Source organism: Thalassophryne amazonica, chromosome 7 (genome assembly GCF_902500255.1).
Source record: "Thalassophryne amazonica chromosome 7, fThaAma1.1, whole genome shotgun sequence".
Classification (NCBI taxonomy): Eukaryota; Metazoa; Chordata; class Actinopteri; order Batrachoidiformes; family Batrachoididae; genus Thalassophryne; species Thalassophryne amazonica.
In genome coordinates this window covers 82015647-82033463 of record NC_047109.1, presented here as the reverse complement: position 1 = coordinate 82033463, position 17817 = coordinate 82015647, and the positions used below count along the sequence as shown (strand labels likewise).

The 17817-nt window shown below is 42.3% G+C and overlaps 1 protein-coding gene across 1 annotated transcript in view; it reads right to left on the bottom strand.

Annotated features, from left to right (window-relative positions):
- The window catches only part of atp8b2 (ATPase phospholipid transporting 8B2), a 136440-nt gene that overhangs the window by 98170 nt on the left and 20453 nt on the right, over nucleotides 1-17817 (bottom strand). Inside the window, exon 2 of the mRNA XM_034174795.1 lies at nucleotides 13060-13127. Within this exon, the coding sequence (XP_034030686.1) occupies nucleotides 13060-13084 (25 nt within the window). The 5' untranslated portion in view covers nucleotides 13085-13127. The remainder of the gene's footprint in view (nucleotides 1-13059; nucleotides 13128-17817) is intronic.

The following is a 17817-nucleotide window of genomic DNA, read 5'->3' as shown; positions in this document are numbered from 1 at the left end:
CACTCACTGTGGAGGATGTAATTACTGGAAAATGAGACAGAAGGATTGTCTGCAAGGTAGCACGTGCACACACATAAATACGTGCACATACAGAATGATGTCATTTACTGGAAAATGATGCTGACACAAAATGATGTGACTCAATCACACTCTAGTGGGCTCGAGGTCAGCTGAAGGTACATATCGAGTGAGATTTGTGATAGTTAAGGAAGGAATAAGGATACAGCTGATGTAGTGCAGTGACAGCGGAGATTCAGTGGAGGCTGGCGCTCCAAAGATTGATTAGTGTCTCAGGCAGCAGAGACATCCTCCTCTTATTTACCCAAGGAAGAAACATTTATGTTAACCACATCTTGCAAACATGGATTCATAATAAATGCTTAACCTCAAGAAAACCTAAAGCAGAGTACTGATGTATTTCATAGCAAAAAGGACCAAACAAACAAACAAAAACAGGTATCAGCATGCACATTCTACAAACCACAATATAAATGTACAACTAAATTTACATGTCTGTTATGGAGTTTTTAACCATGTATGACATCACAAAACATATGTGTCACTTCATTATGAAGACACAAATATTTTCTTGATCAACATATGGTTTAGATCATCCATGTAGGCATCAGCGTTAAGATATTAAAAAACAAACAAACAGACAAACAAACCCTGTGCTTTTTGGCTCATGCTTTCCTTAGGGCCCTTTCACACACTGAATTAGAGCGAATTTGGTCGAAGTGCGCACAAAGCAGGAATCATAGGCAAAATGTGTAAATTCATAGCTGCCTCGAACGCCTCGTACACCTGTTGCTTCAATTTTGATTCAATATTTGCGCACACCAGTGGTTGAAAGACAGAGTGTGCACTCATCGTTCACAGCTCACAGGTACCAAGGGAACAGGCTGGTTTCTGCCGGGACAGGTCAACAGTGGACCAGGTGCTTCATTCTCCAGGCCAGCGATGGCCAGCGCAGCAGGCTCAGAAGGCTGAGAAACAGGGTCCCACAAGGGTCTGTCCTCTCACTGATGCTTTTCAATGTTTACATCTTTGAACTACCAGTGATGACATCCAGAAGGTATGGGTACACAGACAATCTAGCCATCATGCTACACCAACCAATGTGGAAGGCGGTTGAAGAGGGCCTCAACCAGGATATGGATGTCCTGGCTGCCTACCTTCGCAGGTGGCACCTGTAGCTCAGTACCGGGAAGACCATGTCGGCAGCATTCCACCTCTGCAACAGAGAAGCAACAAGGAAACTGGAGATCTCCGTGGACAACAAATCCCTGGAGTTCCAGCAGACCCCAAAGTACCTGGGCGTACGCTTGGACAGGACACTGTCCTACAAGCAACATCTGGAGGAAGTGAGTGCCAAAGTAACAGCAAGGGTCTCACTCATACGTCACCTTGCTGGCACGACCTAGGGGGACTCTGCCAAGGTACTACATATCTCCACACAAGCTCTCAAGCCGAGTACTGTGCTCCAAGCTGGAGCAGAAGCCCACATGCTAAGAAGGTCGATATGGCCATTAACAATTCTCTCTGGATCATAACTGGCTGCCTGAAACCCACCCCCGTGTTCTACCCGCCAGTCCTAGCAGGAATAGCGCCAGCCGGCCTACGGCGAGAGGCTGGCGCTACCTTGCCCTGGCAAGGTAGCCCAGGAACATGATTGGCACCTCCTCCATGACCCCACAACCATGGCAACACCTCCAAGCAGACTCAAGGCCCGACACCCATACAACCAGGCCGCGCAAGAGATGCTTACTTCCATCTTGGAGGATCTGACAACCAAAGCCTGGCTGGCGGCAGCATGGAAACAGGAGCGGGAGTCAGCAGGACATACACGTCTACACCATTATGTCCCAGACCCTGGAGATAGCGTCGAAAGAGAAGACCTACCTCGCCAGCAATGGACCCTCCTGAACCGCCTATGCACAGGGGTCGGCTGTTTCAAAGCATCCATGAAGAAGTGGGGCCTAACAGACAGCGCAGCGTGTTTGTGCGGGGAGCCTGAGCAGACTGCCAACCACATTATCACCGTCTGTCTCCTGCACTGACCACCTTCAGAGGAGGGCCTTTTCCAAGTGGGACCTGAGACGAGGGCGTGGCTACACGACACAATGCTGGACATATGATGGCAATACATGAACGACGACGACACACGAACATCTAACACCGCTCGTGCAGCACTTAGAAAATATGTGGCCATTCGTACAATTATCATCACAAAAACAGTCAGCAGATGATCATTGTCGAGCTGGATGTGAAATTTGTCTAAGTGCCCCACGACTGTGGAGTTGCCGAGTGCACATGTGACATGCCAGAGTGTCGGGTCCCCCCACAACACGTGTGCGTGTGCTCCCCCTGCTTTACTCCCCCACCACGTGCATGTGTGTGGTTCACGCGCCCCCCCCTGCAGGTGAGGCGCCTCTGATCTGATCACAGAGTGACACCTTGGTCTGTGCGCTGAACGGACAGGGGCGTGGCAGCTGTTGACAACTCTGGTCCTGGACATCAGAGCTTCAGAACACGCACCGTGTTTTGACGGACACACGCGTGTGTATGCTTGCTGTTTTCACATCAAAATACGTAAAAACATATATCTCTTCTGCGAAGGGCTGGAGAGCGCGCACATTGCCAGGCTGTTCCAGCTGGACCAGACCGCCAGTTCATGTGGACATGTAGCAGGTGATCTGAACGTCACGTCTGTCTGACAGGACAGTGAGCGGCGCGCCACAGGACCATATGACAGGCCAACCGTATGACAAATATGCCACTTTCAGTCACATATCAGCAGAAATACTCCATACCAAATGCTGTTTGGTAAGTTATCACAGCGCTTTTATTCTTTTTTTAGAAAGTATGTTTATCTGCTTGTTGATTTCAACCATTTCATGCTCCTGATATGAGACTGTAATTGTGGCACAGTGGTAAAGTTTCCGTCTGGTAATTAGAGTGTGAGGATTCAAATCCCGTTAGGGCCATTTTTTTTTTTTGTAACCAGGGTTATTTAACCGCGGGGTTCTGTATTGTGTCCCCATTTATGTTTATTTATATCAACCCAGTGATATTCACTCATTATACAGCTGGTTTTTATTTTATTTTCTTCCACATCAGCAGCACGGTGTGGTGCAGCTCGTCCCACAGTGCGAGCAGCTGCAGCAGCTTGCACTGTGTTCCTGCTCAAAAGACACTGTCGCGTGCACGAATCGTCGCACCGGAATCGTGCATGCCTATGTTTCATGCCAACACTATGTTTCATGATGCACTAATTTGAACTGTTTCGCTCTGTTTCACCGTAATTCAACCAAATTCACAGTGTGTGTGAAGGGGCCCTTAACAATGACCTTTGACCAAACTACTCCAAAATCAAATTACCTGTAAATATCTATCCAAGCAATATTCCAACAGTTTCATCCATCTAGGATATACCAAAAAAGGTGGGGGAGGTGATTTGTTTTGGGGGGGGGGGGGGGGGGGGTTTCCTTGATCTTGACATTTGACAAAAGTACTCAAAATCTAATCATTTGAAGAAACCTCCATCAAGTCCTTGCTGTTTCTTTTGTTGGAAAGGGAGAATAATTTGGACACATTTTTCAGGAATGTGTTTAAATATGTTGATGCTTTATGTCACACTTAAAATCAGTGTCTGATGTATGCCGTTTCATCGTCTGCTGACCGCCAAATTACTGCAACAAAGGCAAAGATTCTCCTGTCCTAAATTAAATCAACTTGCATTAAGATGCACAATTTCACCACAACCTCTCAACTCCAAATGCACATTTGCACTGATTTCTCTGCTACAGAAACATTTTCGTTGTGATTTTTCTATTAAAGCAACAATTTGCTTTAATTTTTGTCAGCAGTCTGAAATTGTCAGTCATACCAGCTCTGCCAAACACAACTCCCTTTTCTACCACCACATATAAGGTAAACACACAAGCCAACTTTAACTCGTACATACTGTACACAGACCACACACTTGGCAGAGGTTTCTGTGTAAATGGCCTTGGCAGGAATCCTGAAGCTGACTAAAGTATGCAATGAGGAAACAAGCTCCAATTTGGATGTATAAAGTCCTGGAATTTTGAGACAGTTCAGTTCCCTGCCTTTGTGCAACTTACACACTTGAGTATAATTACAGTCATTCAAAGAAATCATGCCATTAAGTAGGCCTGTAGAACAGATCGCTGTGCAAGGATAATTTAGGAGTAATAGCTGTAAATGGCTACATAAAAAGATGTAAACATACGGTCAACTGAGGATAATGAAATTAATAATGAAACAGCTCAGGAAATCATCAGAGAAGCCAGATGGGATGGCAAGCATTCTTAGAAGTAGGATTTTTCTACAAACTGCATGGATACCAAAGACAGCACCGATCTGATGGGAATCTACCCCTCAAAACAAACCAAATAAGGACTATCACAAACAGTAGAATCCGACATATAATGATCAGCTCAGAGTCATTTACTGTATCCTAAAATAAATAAATAAATGCTGCAATAACTCATTTAGTAAGTCAGTGGAAACATATTAGTGCCCAACCAAACCCAGATGAATCATTCAAACCAGATCATAGCATCTAGACTGGCGCTTATTATATCCTAATATTTTAGACAGAATGGCGATATACAGTATATATCGATATTTTATATGAAATAGACTAAATGTTGAGTTTTACGTCAGTGACACATGTATGATGTCACATACATGTTTTACTTATAGGCTAATCAAATTTTAAAATCCTTGTAGGTTTTCCATTCCTGTTCAATAAAATAGCTGTACAAATAACAAAAATCCAATCAAGAGTAGATCAATTGTTTTTAGCAGCTTTTTAAAGCTTTCTTGGTCTGCTGCTGCAATATGGACAATGGTGTGTGTGCCCTACCTGTGCATTTTGTACATGGTTTGTGTTCTGTCCTGTATTTTACAGGTTATATGTTATGGTCTGTTGCCGTGCCCCCTTTGGTTTTATGTGTATGTGTGTGTCCTCCCTTGCCTATCATTCATGTCGTCTCGGTAGCTCTTGTGTGTGTGTGTGTGTGTGTGTGTCCTCCCTTGCCTGTCGTTCAAGTTATCTCTGTGCCTTATGTGTGTGGGCCCTCCCTTGCCTGTCGTTCGTGTTGTCTCTGTGCCTTATGTGTGTGTCCTCCCTCGCCTGTCGTTCATGTCATCTCCATGCCTTATGTGCGTGTGTCCTCCCTTGCCTGTCGTTCGTGTCGTCTCTGTGCCTTATGTGTGTGTCCTCCCTTGCCTGTCGTTCGTGGTGTCTCTGTGCCTTATGTGTGTCCTCCCTTGCCTGTCGTTCATGTCATCTCCATGCCTTATGTGCGTGTGTCCTCCCTTGCCTGTCGTTCGTGTCGTCTCTGTGCCTTATGTGTGTGTGAACTCCCTTGCCTGTCATACGTGTCATGTCAGTGCCTCTTGTGTGCATGTGTGTCCTCCCTTGCTTGTCGTTTGTGTCGTCTCTGTGCCTTGTGTGTGCGTCCTCCCTTGCCTGTCGTTCATGTCATCTCTGTGCCTTATGTGTGTATGTGTGTCCTCCCCAGTGATGGGCACAGTTCTGCTAATCCGCTAATTATCAAAGATAATGTTTTCATTATCATTTTAGCTTTTCAGATAACTTTGAAACAATCATCGGACCAATTATCTTCTGATAAGTTTTGGTCCAATAATTTTTAGACCGCTAACACTGTTGCAGACGTAGTTTTTTTGTAGTAGATCCGCAGCTCTATCCTCTACAAACAGAGAAGAGCTGGTTCTAGAAGAAACCACTCTATCCTCTGCAGGCAAAGGAGAACTGGTCATAGAAAAGAAAAACACTCATTTCTTTTGACCCCATACTTGTTGTGAAAGTGTAGGTACACGGACCCACAACAGGGGGCGCAATGAACGGACAATGGAGAAAAGTAAAGAACAAGTTTTACTGTTGTGGAAAAAGCACAACCAATACAACAATTAATAATTTGGAGGTGTAAGCCGAAATCTGCTGGTGTCGTGTGGGCAGGCTCGAAGGTAGGAGACGTCCGTCCTAGTCGAACCGGAACCACCCAGATCTCCTCTGCCACCGAAACCCAGAAGTACTGGAACCGCCAAGTCCCGAATTCCCAGGTGGCCACTGCCTTCGCTCATCGGATCCGGTACTGCTGGCGGGAAAGAGCACAAACACACAGGTAGGAATGCGACAGCACCCAGTAGAGGGAGAGGGGCGAAGCCGCCTCCACCTCTTGTTACAATGAAGCAGGAAAGGTGAGTACTTATCCGAGCAAGTTGCTTTCTGTAATCAGCTGTCCTGAAAAGGTTTAGCAAGGTTTATCAGAATCTTTAATATATGTTTGCAGAGAAGGTTACCTTAAACTCAAGGCGATATCTCGGCACTGAGGTGGAGACGCGTCCTACTGATATACCTCCGTGCTGAGTGGAACAGCTGTGTCCAGTGATGGGTGACAGCTGTCACCCAGGCTGCTCCCATAAGGTGGCAGCGCCCTCTGGTGCCTGGAGCCCGCACTCCAGGCAGGGCGCCCTCTAGTGGTGGTGGGCCAGCAGTACCTCCTCTTCAGCGGCCCACACAACAATACTAATACGCTGGCAATAGCACCCAAGTCATCCAGAGACAGAGTTTTATCTTACGGTTAGAATTTTAACCAAACTAATTTCAGACAAGTTATTTAAATTAATGTCATGTCTGAAGTTTTCTAAAGAGAAAATATCAGATATGTTATAGTTTTAAAGTAATGCACTAATTTTGAAGGTTTAGTGTGGACATGGTGTATGCAGTGCATTATGGGTAAACGTTCACGACAGGAGAAATGCATTTGAGATGCTCTGATCAGGCTCCACATGGACAACAGCATTAAACTCTTTGTATATTGTGCCTAAAACTCTCATGAATATGTTCTCTGGGTTTATAGACATTGTTATCGTGTTTGTTTTATGTAAAAATGCCAGAAGCCCAGGTTGCTTTTCCAAAAGCCGAAATTGTGATTTAGGCCGTGTGATATAACCGGCATCAAAATGCACAGAACACTGCCATCTACTGCCAACCGGTTATATCACAGTGTTGTCAACCGCAGGATTTTAAAATTATCTGTAGGTTTCGAAAACCTGAGAGACCCTACACGTGGAGATAAAAACAAATCATAGATCTGACAGGTTTAGTTGTACAGTGTGTGGTGTCAGCCACACGATAAAAACAACACATCCATTCATCCATCGATTTTCCTCCGCTTCATCCGAGGTCGGGTCGCGGGGCAGCAGCTCAAGCTCTGTCTTTGTGATCAGTCCCAGGTCAGTGTCTCTGTGTCTTGTCATTTGTGTCTTCATTTGTCTTTTGGGTTATTCAGTTTGTCCCCCGTGTGCACACTGCTATCCCCTCTGAGTTCCCTGTTGCTTTTCCTCTTGAGTTCTGGATTTAGGTTTTGGTTATTGTTTAGTTCTGGTTGCCGTTTGTGTTTTGAGTGCCTCCTTATTTTGTTCTTATTTCTCATGTTAGTTTTTACACTGTTGCACTTTGTTCATTTCTGAGTTCTACATTGGTTTCTGCATTATGTGTCTTCTGATCTGTAGGTTTCATGATTTCTCTTCTTCTTTGGTTATGTTTTGTTATTGTTATGTCCTATTTTCCACTCACCCATAGATGTCCTTTTAGTTTTTAATTACCTTGTGTTCTGTTAATTATCACACATATCTTTAGTTCGGCTCACTGTTTTCACACACTTGTTGTCATTAGCCATTTAGTATTTAAGCTCTCACCTGTTCATTGATTGTTGCTGATTCATCCCTCTTGATTCCTCCACATGTCGTCAGTGAGTATATTATAAGTCTCTGTGTATTACTTGCTGTTGTCTAGCTCTTTCTGGTTTAGCGTGAGTTATTTCCCCCCCCAGTCTCTCAGTTTTGTTTCACCTCCATATTTGAATTACGTTTTGTGCCCCGTTACCTCACAAACTGTTTGGACGGTTAGCTCTTGGCTTTCCCAATAAATCACCTGTATTTTGACATACACCTTGTTTGATACTGTCTGCAATTCTGAGTTCAGTACTACATCAGAACATAACAAACAAGACCTTGAGCGAAGTGGAAGGCTTATATTGTACCACTTGGGGCTTTTCTTTTCATAAGGCACAGCTCTCCTAAATGAAGCTTGCCACAAGCTTTATTTTGGGGCATTGTTTACTGGCTGAAAAGATGTGGACAAAGCAGGAGCACGTGGTTTCAAACTGCGTTGATAAAATAGTTTGTGATGCTGTTGTAGATAATTGAACAGATTAGACGTTTTGATACAGTTTGCTTATGGCAGCTTTTGTAGATAACAGTGCTTTGCTCCTCATCTGAAATCCTAAAACCAAAATATCTCCAACCATTTGTTCCTCCCCCGCTTATAAATCAGTTCTTCCACATTACCAACCGGCGCCATGTCCGCCTCAATCTTACTGTAACTTGAGGATGAGACCTGCCTCACTGCATGCAGATGTAGAGAGGGGGCATAGCTGAGTGGGTGACAGACAGCTGCCTACTTTCTATTAAAGAGGAGAGGGAACCAAACGGCTTTTGTGAAAAAATACAACGGCAAAGCTATATTGGTATTACGGCATTGTCCTACCTACATATCTCCTAGAAAAATATATTCGTGAAAGTTATAAAATCTATATATGCCAAGCTCTGACATGAGCTGTTGCTTTTTAAAATTTCATGATGAAATTATAAAATTAAAGAAAATGATACAGCTATATGTTAAACTGCTGAAAAAGTCTTATGTCACGGTGGTAAAGGATTTACAAGGAATCATCTGGCTGCTGAGCCACTGTAACAGTGCAACCTGACTTAAACTGAACTGTATTTTTGGATATGGATGCAGATGCCATTAGTACACCATGTCTGTAACATCATCATTAACAATAACATCAACAAAAGTAATTTTATATTAGCACTTTCAGGAAAAAAAAATTACAAAGTGGTCAACATAATAAAATTTAAAAACCACAGTTCTATATCCAGAAGAACATTAATTCATTTTCTATACCCGCTTATTCCAATTAAGGGTCACAGAGGAACTGGAAGCTATTCCAGCGGCAATAGGCCAAAAACCGAGGTATACCCTGGACAAGGAGGCCAGTCTATTGCAGATGTACATATACAACGGGTAAAATAAGTATTGAACTTATCATCATTTAGCTCAGTAAATATATTTGTAAAGGTGCTATTGACATGAAATGTTCACCACATGTCAGTAACAACCCAAGTAATCCACATATACAAAGAAATCAATCCATAGATGTCCATAAATTAAGTTATGTGTAATAATGTGAAATGACACTGGAAAAAAGTATTCAACACCTGAAGAACGGAAAGTGCAAAAAGGCATGGAAAGCCAAGGCACCAGCTGAAATGTATCAATAATTAGAAACCAATCCTGCCCCTTGTCAGTGCATATTAATATTTGCTGGTTCAGTCCCAAATGACTGCCTATAAAAGGGTGTCTCATTACCCAGGTGGCACACAAGAAACACCTCATGATGGGTTAAAGCAAAGCGCTCTCTCAAGATCTTCAGAACCTTACTGTTGCAAAACATAAACATAATAATGCAAAGAAGAACATAATTTCACCATAAACCAGCCAAGACCAGGTGCTCCTCGCAAGATTTCTGACAGAGGAGTGAAAAGAATTATCAGAAGAGTTGTGCAAGACCCAAGGGCTGCTTCAGAAAGACCTGGAATTAGCAGGTACAATTGTTTCAAAGAAAACAATAAGTAATGCACTCAACTGCCATGGCCTGTATGCATGCTTATCATGCATTATTCCAATGCTGAAGAAAAACCATGTTGAAGCTCATTTAAAGTTTGCACATTTATGTGACAAAGGCTTGTCACATTTAGACAAGCGTGTGAAATACGGAGAGAAAATAGTGTGGTTAGATGAGACCGAGATTGAACTCTTTGGATGCTGTACTACACACCATGCTTGGAGGTCAAATGGCATTGCACATCAATCCCAAAATCACCTGAAGTTTGGAGGTGGGAACATCATGGTGTGGGGCTGTTTTTCAGCATACGGCACTGGCAAACTTCATTTAACTGAAGGAAGGATGTATGGAAAAATGTACAGAGACATTCTTGACAAAAATCTACCAGGATGATGAAGTTGAAATGAGGGTGGAGAGCAAGACAATGATCCCAAGCACACAGCCAAGGAAACTCTCAGTTGGTTTCAGAGAATAAAAATAAAGCTGTTCAAATGGCTCAGCCAATCACCTCACTGGAATCCAATAAAAAAATCTATGGAAAGAACTAAAGATCAGAGTTCATAGAAGAGGTCCACAGAACCTTCAAGATTTGAAGACTGTTTATGTGGAAGAATAGGCCAAAATCACACCTAAGCAATGCATCCGATTAGTTTCTCCATACAGGAGGCATCTTGAAGCTTCATTACCAACAAAAGCTTTTGTACGAAATATTAAATAAATTTCAGTAAGTGTGTTTGATACTTTTTCCCTGCGTCATTCCATTTTATTACACATAACCAGGGGTGCACATAACTGGTACTCATGGTGCTCATGTGTGCTCAAAATCATTAATGCACAGCAGACAGCAGACAGAGGGAAACACTTTTCCTACAATCTGTCATTGCTTTCCTCCTATGAAGTGCTTCATTTGTGTTTTCTGCTGTGCATCATTTATTTTTTAGCACGCACAAACACCACGAGTACCAGTTATGTGCAAGCCTGCACATAACGAAATCTCTGTACTTATTTGTTTTGGTTTCTTTGCAGGTGTGGATTACTTGGGTTGTTACCGACATCTGGTGAAAAGTTCATGTCAATAGCATCTTTAGAAATGTATTTACTGTGAAAAATGGTAATGTGTTCAATTCTTATTTTATGAACAGTAGAAAAACAAAGACATTCACACCTACGGTCAATTTAAGTTTCCAATGCACCTAACCTGTATGTCTTTGGAAGTGGGAGGAAGCCAGAGCACCCAGAACGAATCCATGAAAACATGGGGCAAACATGCAAACTCCACACAGAAAGGGACCAGGTTCAAAGCCAAGCTGGCGCCTTCTCATTGTGAGGCAACAGTGCTAACCACTAATCCACCATGCTGCTCTCTAGAAGAACTGCTTGCTCCAGTGTGCCCTGCGCCATTACGCATAGTGATCAGTGAAAATGAGCAGACGGAGCAGGCGGAGGGCCTCTGATGACAATCTCACGTGCTCAAACACAGAGTGTGTGAGTTTTAGAGATGCTCCACTCTTCATTACCTGTGAATGTTACTGAATAAGCCTGTGGCAAGCTCTCTCACTCCGACATATCAATGGAGGGGGGAGGGGCCACTCCTCAGAGTGTAAATGGGCCAAAGTGTCAAAGCTGCTTTCAGTGCAGGACAGAACACTCCAAAACACAGTAGAAGTATAAGTTTGTGATGTGACCTTTGTGTAACAGCAGACAGAAATTGCTTTGAGATGAAGACAAACAAAACGCATAGACCATTTTGTATATATTGTTCAAAATGTGCATTTGTGTTTATTGTTTGAACCTTTTTGTTATACAGTTTTTCACACAAGAGCACAAATTACCTTTATAAAGTGTCAAAACAGTTGTTTATTATAGTTTACTGTGTGTTTTGATTAAATATCTGTGGAAAATTATTTTCCTTTTTACTTTTTACTTTCTTATTTCTGATTGTAAACCTTTATTACACTTACAAAACACAACTATAGCATATATATTCTGAAAGTACAGGTTGCCCTGAAAAAAAGAGATATAAAACTTGATTGTGGGATGCAGGGAGAGCTGTTAACAGCAATAATAATGCATTTATGCCAGGCGAGTGAACTGTCCAAAAAAATGCCTTTAGACCCCAGGGGCTTAATTTGGGTTGCCTTATATACACATGTTTAAGCTAACAGACAACAGTTGGTTCATGCTGTGTTGGCTTATTAGTGCAGCAGATAACTGAAACAATCCTTCAAATGGTGATACAAGCATCAAATTCAGCACAAATACAGCTTAGACACTACACTTTAAAAAAAAACCCGACTGGCCACTTGAATTTTCAATAGGCTGCCAGGTAGGGGTTAATTGAAGAATTACACAGGGGTCAAAATTTAAAAATGCTCCTATCAAATTGAAAACTACATCACATTTTTTGTCTGATTATAAAGATTCCAAAAAGGTATAGTTTGGACTATCGATGACTGAATGTTACGGAGTTTTGGGGTAAAAACGGCAAGAATGGTGACAAAGGTCAATTTCAGTTTGTACGGGGGTCAAAAGGTAAAGAGTTGCTCTAATTTTGGTAAAATGTGATGCAAATTATTGGTTGAGATAATTGGATTAATAAATGGAATCGTTTTTGACAGTGTTGAATGCTTGGTCTCCAAAGTAAAGGTCAAAAAAGGCCAATGTGCATTGGATTCTGACATGTGACATATGTTACCCTGTAACATGCACTAAGCATGACACATGATGCAAACTGTTACTTTTTAAAACCTGTTTAACTCAACCAATAATTTGCATCACTTTTTAACAAAACTGGAGCAACTTTACCTTTAACCCCTGTACAAACTGAAACTGACCTTTGTCACCATTCTTGCTGCTTTTACCTCATAACTCCATAACATTCAGTCACAGATTGTCCAAACTATACCTTTTTGGAATCTTTATGATCAGCAGCGCTGGCTCCCACTCTGGTCCTGTGTGTGCCATCCAGACGTCTGGAGATCGGGCAGTCTTCTGTGCTTTTTATGGCCATGTGACAGCAGTCTGTGTCGTCTTACTGTTGTCTAAATACACTTTTGATGCGAACGTGCAACTGTGGACAAAGCGGTCTGGACGGGATCCACGTACAGTCTACACACCTCTTTCCTTCACGACTGCATCTGGATTATGGCCATGTCGTCCTGGTTTCTGTGCATTCTTACTATGTGTGATGGGGGTCTTAATGTCAGTGGTTTAGGTACTTATGGGTTTCTGAAGTCTTATAATCTGAACTTAATGCAACAGAATTATTTTAATAAACAAGTGATGAGTGTGTTTATTATCAGGTACTCACCTGGAGGAGGCCTCCTTTTGAACATCGCCACTCTGCCAGCGTCTGTCTACCATGGCCCATGGGAGTGCCTACAGAAGGTAGAGGAAGCAAGAAGATGAATAATGTAGCTGAAATCATGCAGGAAGGAGAAGGATGACAACCACCTAGGCAGCCATGTGGTAGCTTGGCATCTACTTGGCCTGGTCTAGTTGCTGGACATAAAGTAATTCCAGCGGTAAACAAGGACTGACCAGAGAGACCTAGTACTGTATTCATCTAGTGATTAGAGCTGCAACATTAATCAATTAATCTTAATTAACCAACAACTACAGTGCCCCCCAATATTATTGGAAGAATCAAGACAGTTCTGAAGGAAGGTGTACCTAATAAAGTGACTGGTGATTGCATGGAAATGTGTGTTGACCTTGTTTTAAACCAGAAAATTAGGTCAAGGTTGGCATCCTCTCAACTCATATGTGAGGGCTGTGCGAGGAACTTGTATCCTAAATATTTTGGATCTGTGATCATTTCATGTCAAGTAATTGCACATTTAATATCATAGACACACACATATTTATGACCAAAGCTACTTTGACCGTTACATTGACTGGATTAGGAATTATCAGTCCAATCTTCCATCAGCCAGTCAGTAATGATAATTTTAAATATTTTAAATTCAGTACTTGTCATTCACAGTGCTCAAGCCAGGAAACAAACACCAAAGAGTCATACCACCAGAAGTTTCCCCTTCTGTTATGATCTAAAGTGGGACTGATACTCGCCTGTGTTGACGATAAGCAGAGAGCAGTTCTACACTTCTGTTTATCTGTTCTGTGCTGCCCAAAAACACCTATTGGGCCTGGACAGCAGCCCCTGTAAGGTTTTACATTATACTGCAAATAACAAGGTCAGATGGATACTGTTTGTAGGCAGAGAAGGTGAGGAGGTAGAGTGGTAAATTGAAAGCTCTAAAATATTTAAAGTTTCATATGTTTTGATATAGAGAGAAAAAACTGAATGCTTTGTTTTAAATCAATCTGTTACAGACAGATCTACAGCAACTGACAAAACCCTGCTTTGTTTTTCCCTGTTAAATCTAAATATGTTAGCATAGCATTCGTTTTCCTCTCATTGGCTCAGAAGGTGAACGCTAGCCGGCCATCACAGGGCAACATAACATGACATTTATGCTGTTAAACCACTGTAATGAGGAAATGACATTTAGAAGAGTGCTGCATCCGTCTCTTTGGCGCACAGCGTCTGGGGACCAGTTGCTCTGGAGAGATCCATTGGCAGTCGCCTGCTATGGTGGATGAATACTGACATGCTAGCATTAAACACCACAGTGTCCTCAGCTGCTACGTCTGATTACAGCCAAGTGCAGACAGGCAGAAAGATGAGAGTAGTCAGTATATGAGGGTATATTATCTGTGTGGTGTATACTAGATGGCACACTATGGCACAAGGAGCCACAAGGTCTAGAATCAATACACCTGGGAACGAGCTGCAGGTCTCTCTCCATGTGAGTCGGGGTAATCTCCATTACATCTCTAATCAAAAACTATCAACATATAGCTTAATAGTCAAGTAGTCTTTTGAATAAGACATATTAGAAAATCAGACAATGCTGCTGCAATCACACTAAAGCCAAAGAGCCTGATGCATTAAATAGTACAAGCCCTGTTCTGAAAAAGGGGCCTAGAAAAGGAAGTAGGTGTATCCCAGAAAATGCATTTCCTTGACCATCATACATAACCAGTCTGGTGTCTGTCCAAGATTACTTTTTGTGCATGTGTACCATGGATCATAGCATAAAGCATTTATAGTCACCAAAGGCTTACAAAGTTTACAATATAGGGTAATTTTGGGGTGCTGAATTCAACTATGGCAATCTCATTTAGGACCCCTTCACACATAGTAGGAATGTGGATGAATTGCGCATGAATTGCCCATGAAGCAGGAATTGTATGCAATATGTGTAAAATCAGACCTGCCTCCAACGGCTCGTACACCTGTTGGTACAACTATTTGCGCAAACTAGCGGCTGAAAGACAGAGTGTGCCCTGTGAGAGCCCATTCAATCCCTCTCACGGCAGGTGTCGACCAAATTCCAGGTGATACACACGAACCTACCATCCCTGGTTCTCAAGACCAGGCACCTAAGTGGCTGTACTTACTCTATTCTATTAATTTTTTAGATATTTAGATAGAACTTAGTATACACTAGTAGAGTTCTACCTTAGAAATGGAATATATTCTAGAAGACATACCTTGCTGAACTTTCTGAATTTTCATCTAACACCGCTTGCTTGGCACTTAGAAAATGTGTGGCCATTCACACTGTTAGCATGAAAACAGTCAGCAGATGATCACTTTCGAGTTGGATGTGACATTTGTCTAAGTGTCCCCACGACTGTGGCGTTGCAAAAAGCAACACACATGTGGTACATGTGTCTAGCGTGTGTGTTGCTCCCCCGGGGGGACACTTGCACTTGCATAAAATGCTTATATGTATGTACAGATCTGATCACATGGGGGCCGGACAGCCAGGTCTGAGCGCACACAGCACGGGAAGGTGCCTGTCAGCTGATCGCAGCACACTGACAGCTGGATGACAGCTCAGTGCACACACAGAAACCACTGCCCGGACAGGTACATAAATAATTATGACAATACCTACATATGCAATTACATAACAAATAATGAAAATGAATGACCACATAACACAGAGAGACACATCGGTGATCTCTGCTCATGGATGTCCCAGCTGGAGAACACGTACCGTGTTTTGAAGGACATGAACTTACAACATTCCTCTGTGAGGCGTGTGTATCTACCTGCTGTCCTCATGTGGAAATACATAAAATATCTTTCGTCTTTACACCAGGCTGCAACACAGCGCACTTCGCCTATGTCCTTGTTGATTTCAGGCATTTTTCCGCACCATTTACAGGCCAGCGAAGGTAGCATAGTGGTAAAGTGTCTGGCTGGCAATCTGAGCTTTTGTAAATTGCAGGTTCGAATCCCGTGGGTGCCATGTATTTTTCTTTTTTTTTCAGAGCTGCGTGATGTGGTTACTCATGCTCTAGCTGCTCATAGTATTCCCGCTGCAATGGTGTCATGCACAAGCGTGCACGACACCGTCGCATGCACGAAACCATTGTACGTGCCTGCCCGTCAGCTGGATGTTTTTGTGGTTCGCTCATACGAGTTGTTCCACCATGATTCACCCTGATTTGTACTTATATGTGCTGTGTGTGAAAGGGCCCTTAAGTACCATGAATGGTATGCAAGTTATTCAACATGGCGACCGATATAGCCGCCAAAATAAAAAAATATCATTACATAAGCTTCTATGAAAGCTAAAATCACAGAAAAAAAAGTGTATCTCGAATATCTGAAGTACTCATTTGTATTAAAACACCACATTAGAAAACTGTTATACAATTTTTTTTAATGAATGTGTACTTTATATTGTTATAAACTACAACATGCAAAATGTGTTCTTAATTTTGCCTGGACAGTATGACTGCCACCAGCTTTCACACTTTTTGAGGTTTAAGAGCTTATTAAGGCTAATATCGAATAATTAAGGCTATTAAGGCTAATCGAATAAAATACTGAAACAGCTTACTCCTGTAGAGATGTCTACAAACAATGCTAACATTTGTATATTATAAATCCATGGAACCACTCAAGGTAAGTATATTATTAATTTAAACTAGTATGCAGTATATATATATATATATATATATATATATATATATATATATATATATATATATAGGGTCTGAAATTTTCATCTTAGGTGCGTGTCCACTGTGAGAGGCATAATCTAAAAAAAATAAATAAATAAAATCCGGAAATCACAATGTATGATTTTTTTAATAATTTATTTGTATGTTACTGCTGCAAATAAGTATTTGAACACCTGTGAAAATCAATGTTAATATTTGGTACAGTAGCCTTTGTTTGCAATTACAGAGGTCAAACGTTTCCTGTAGTTTTACACCAGGTTTGCACATACTGCAGCAGGGATTTTGGTCCACTCCTCCATACAGATCTTCTCTAGATCTTTCAGGGTTGGAGTTTCAGCTCCCTCCAAAGATTTTCTATTGAGTTCAGATCTGGAGACTGGCCAGGCCACTCCAGGACCTTGAAATGCTTCTTACGGAGCCCCTCCTTAGTTGCCCTGGCTGTGTGTTTGGGGTCATTGTCATGCTGGAAGATCCAGCCATGACCCATCTTCAATGTTCTTACTGAGGGAAGGAGGTTGTTTGCCAAAATCTCGCAATACATGACCCCATCCATCCTCCCTTCAATACGGTGCAGTCGTCCTGTCCCCTTTGCAGAAGAGCACCCCCAGAGTATGATGTTTCCACCCCCATGCTTCACGGTTTGGATGGTTTTCTTGGGGTTGTTCTCATCCTCTAAACATGGTAAATGGAGTTGATTCCAGAAAGCTCTATTCTGGTCTCATCTGACCACATGACCTTCTCCCATGCCTCCTCTGAATCATCCAGATGGTCACTGGTGAACTTCAAACGGTCCTGGACATGTGCTGTCTTGAGCAGGGGGACCTTGCTGCCCTGCAGCATTTTAAACCATAACAGCATCATGTGTTACTAATGTAATCTTTGTGACTGTGGTCCCAGCTCTCTTCAGGTCATTGACCAGGTCCTCCTGTATAGTTCTAAGCTTTCTCAGAATCATCCTTACCCCACAAAGTGAGATCTTGTATGGAATCCCAGACCGAGGGAGATTGACAGTCATCTTGTG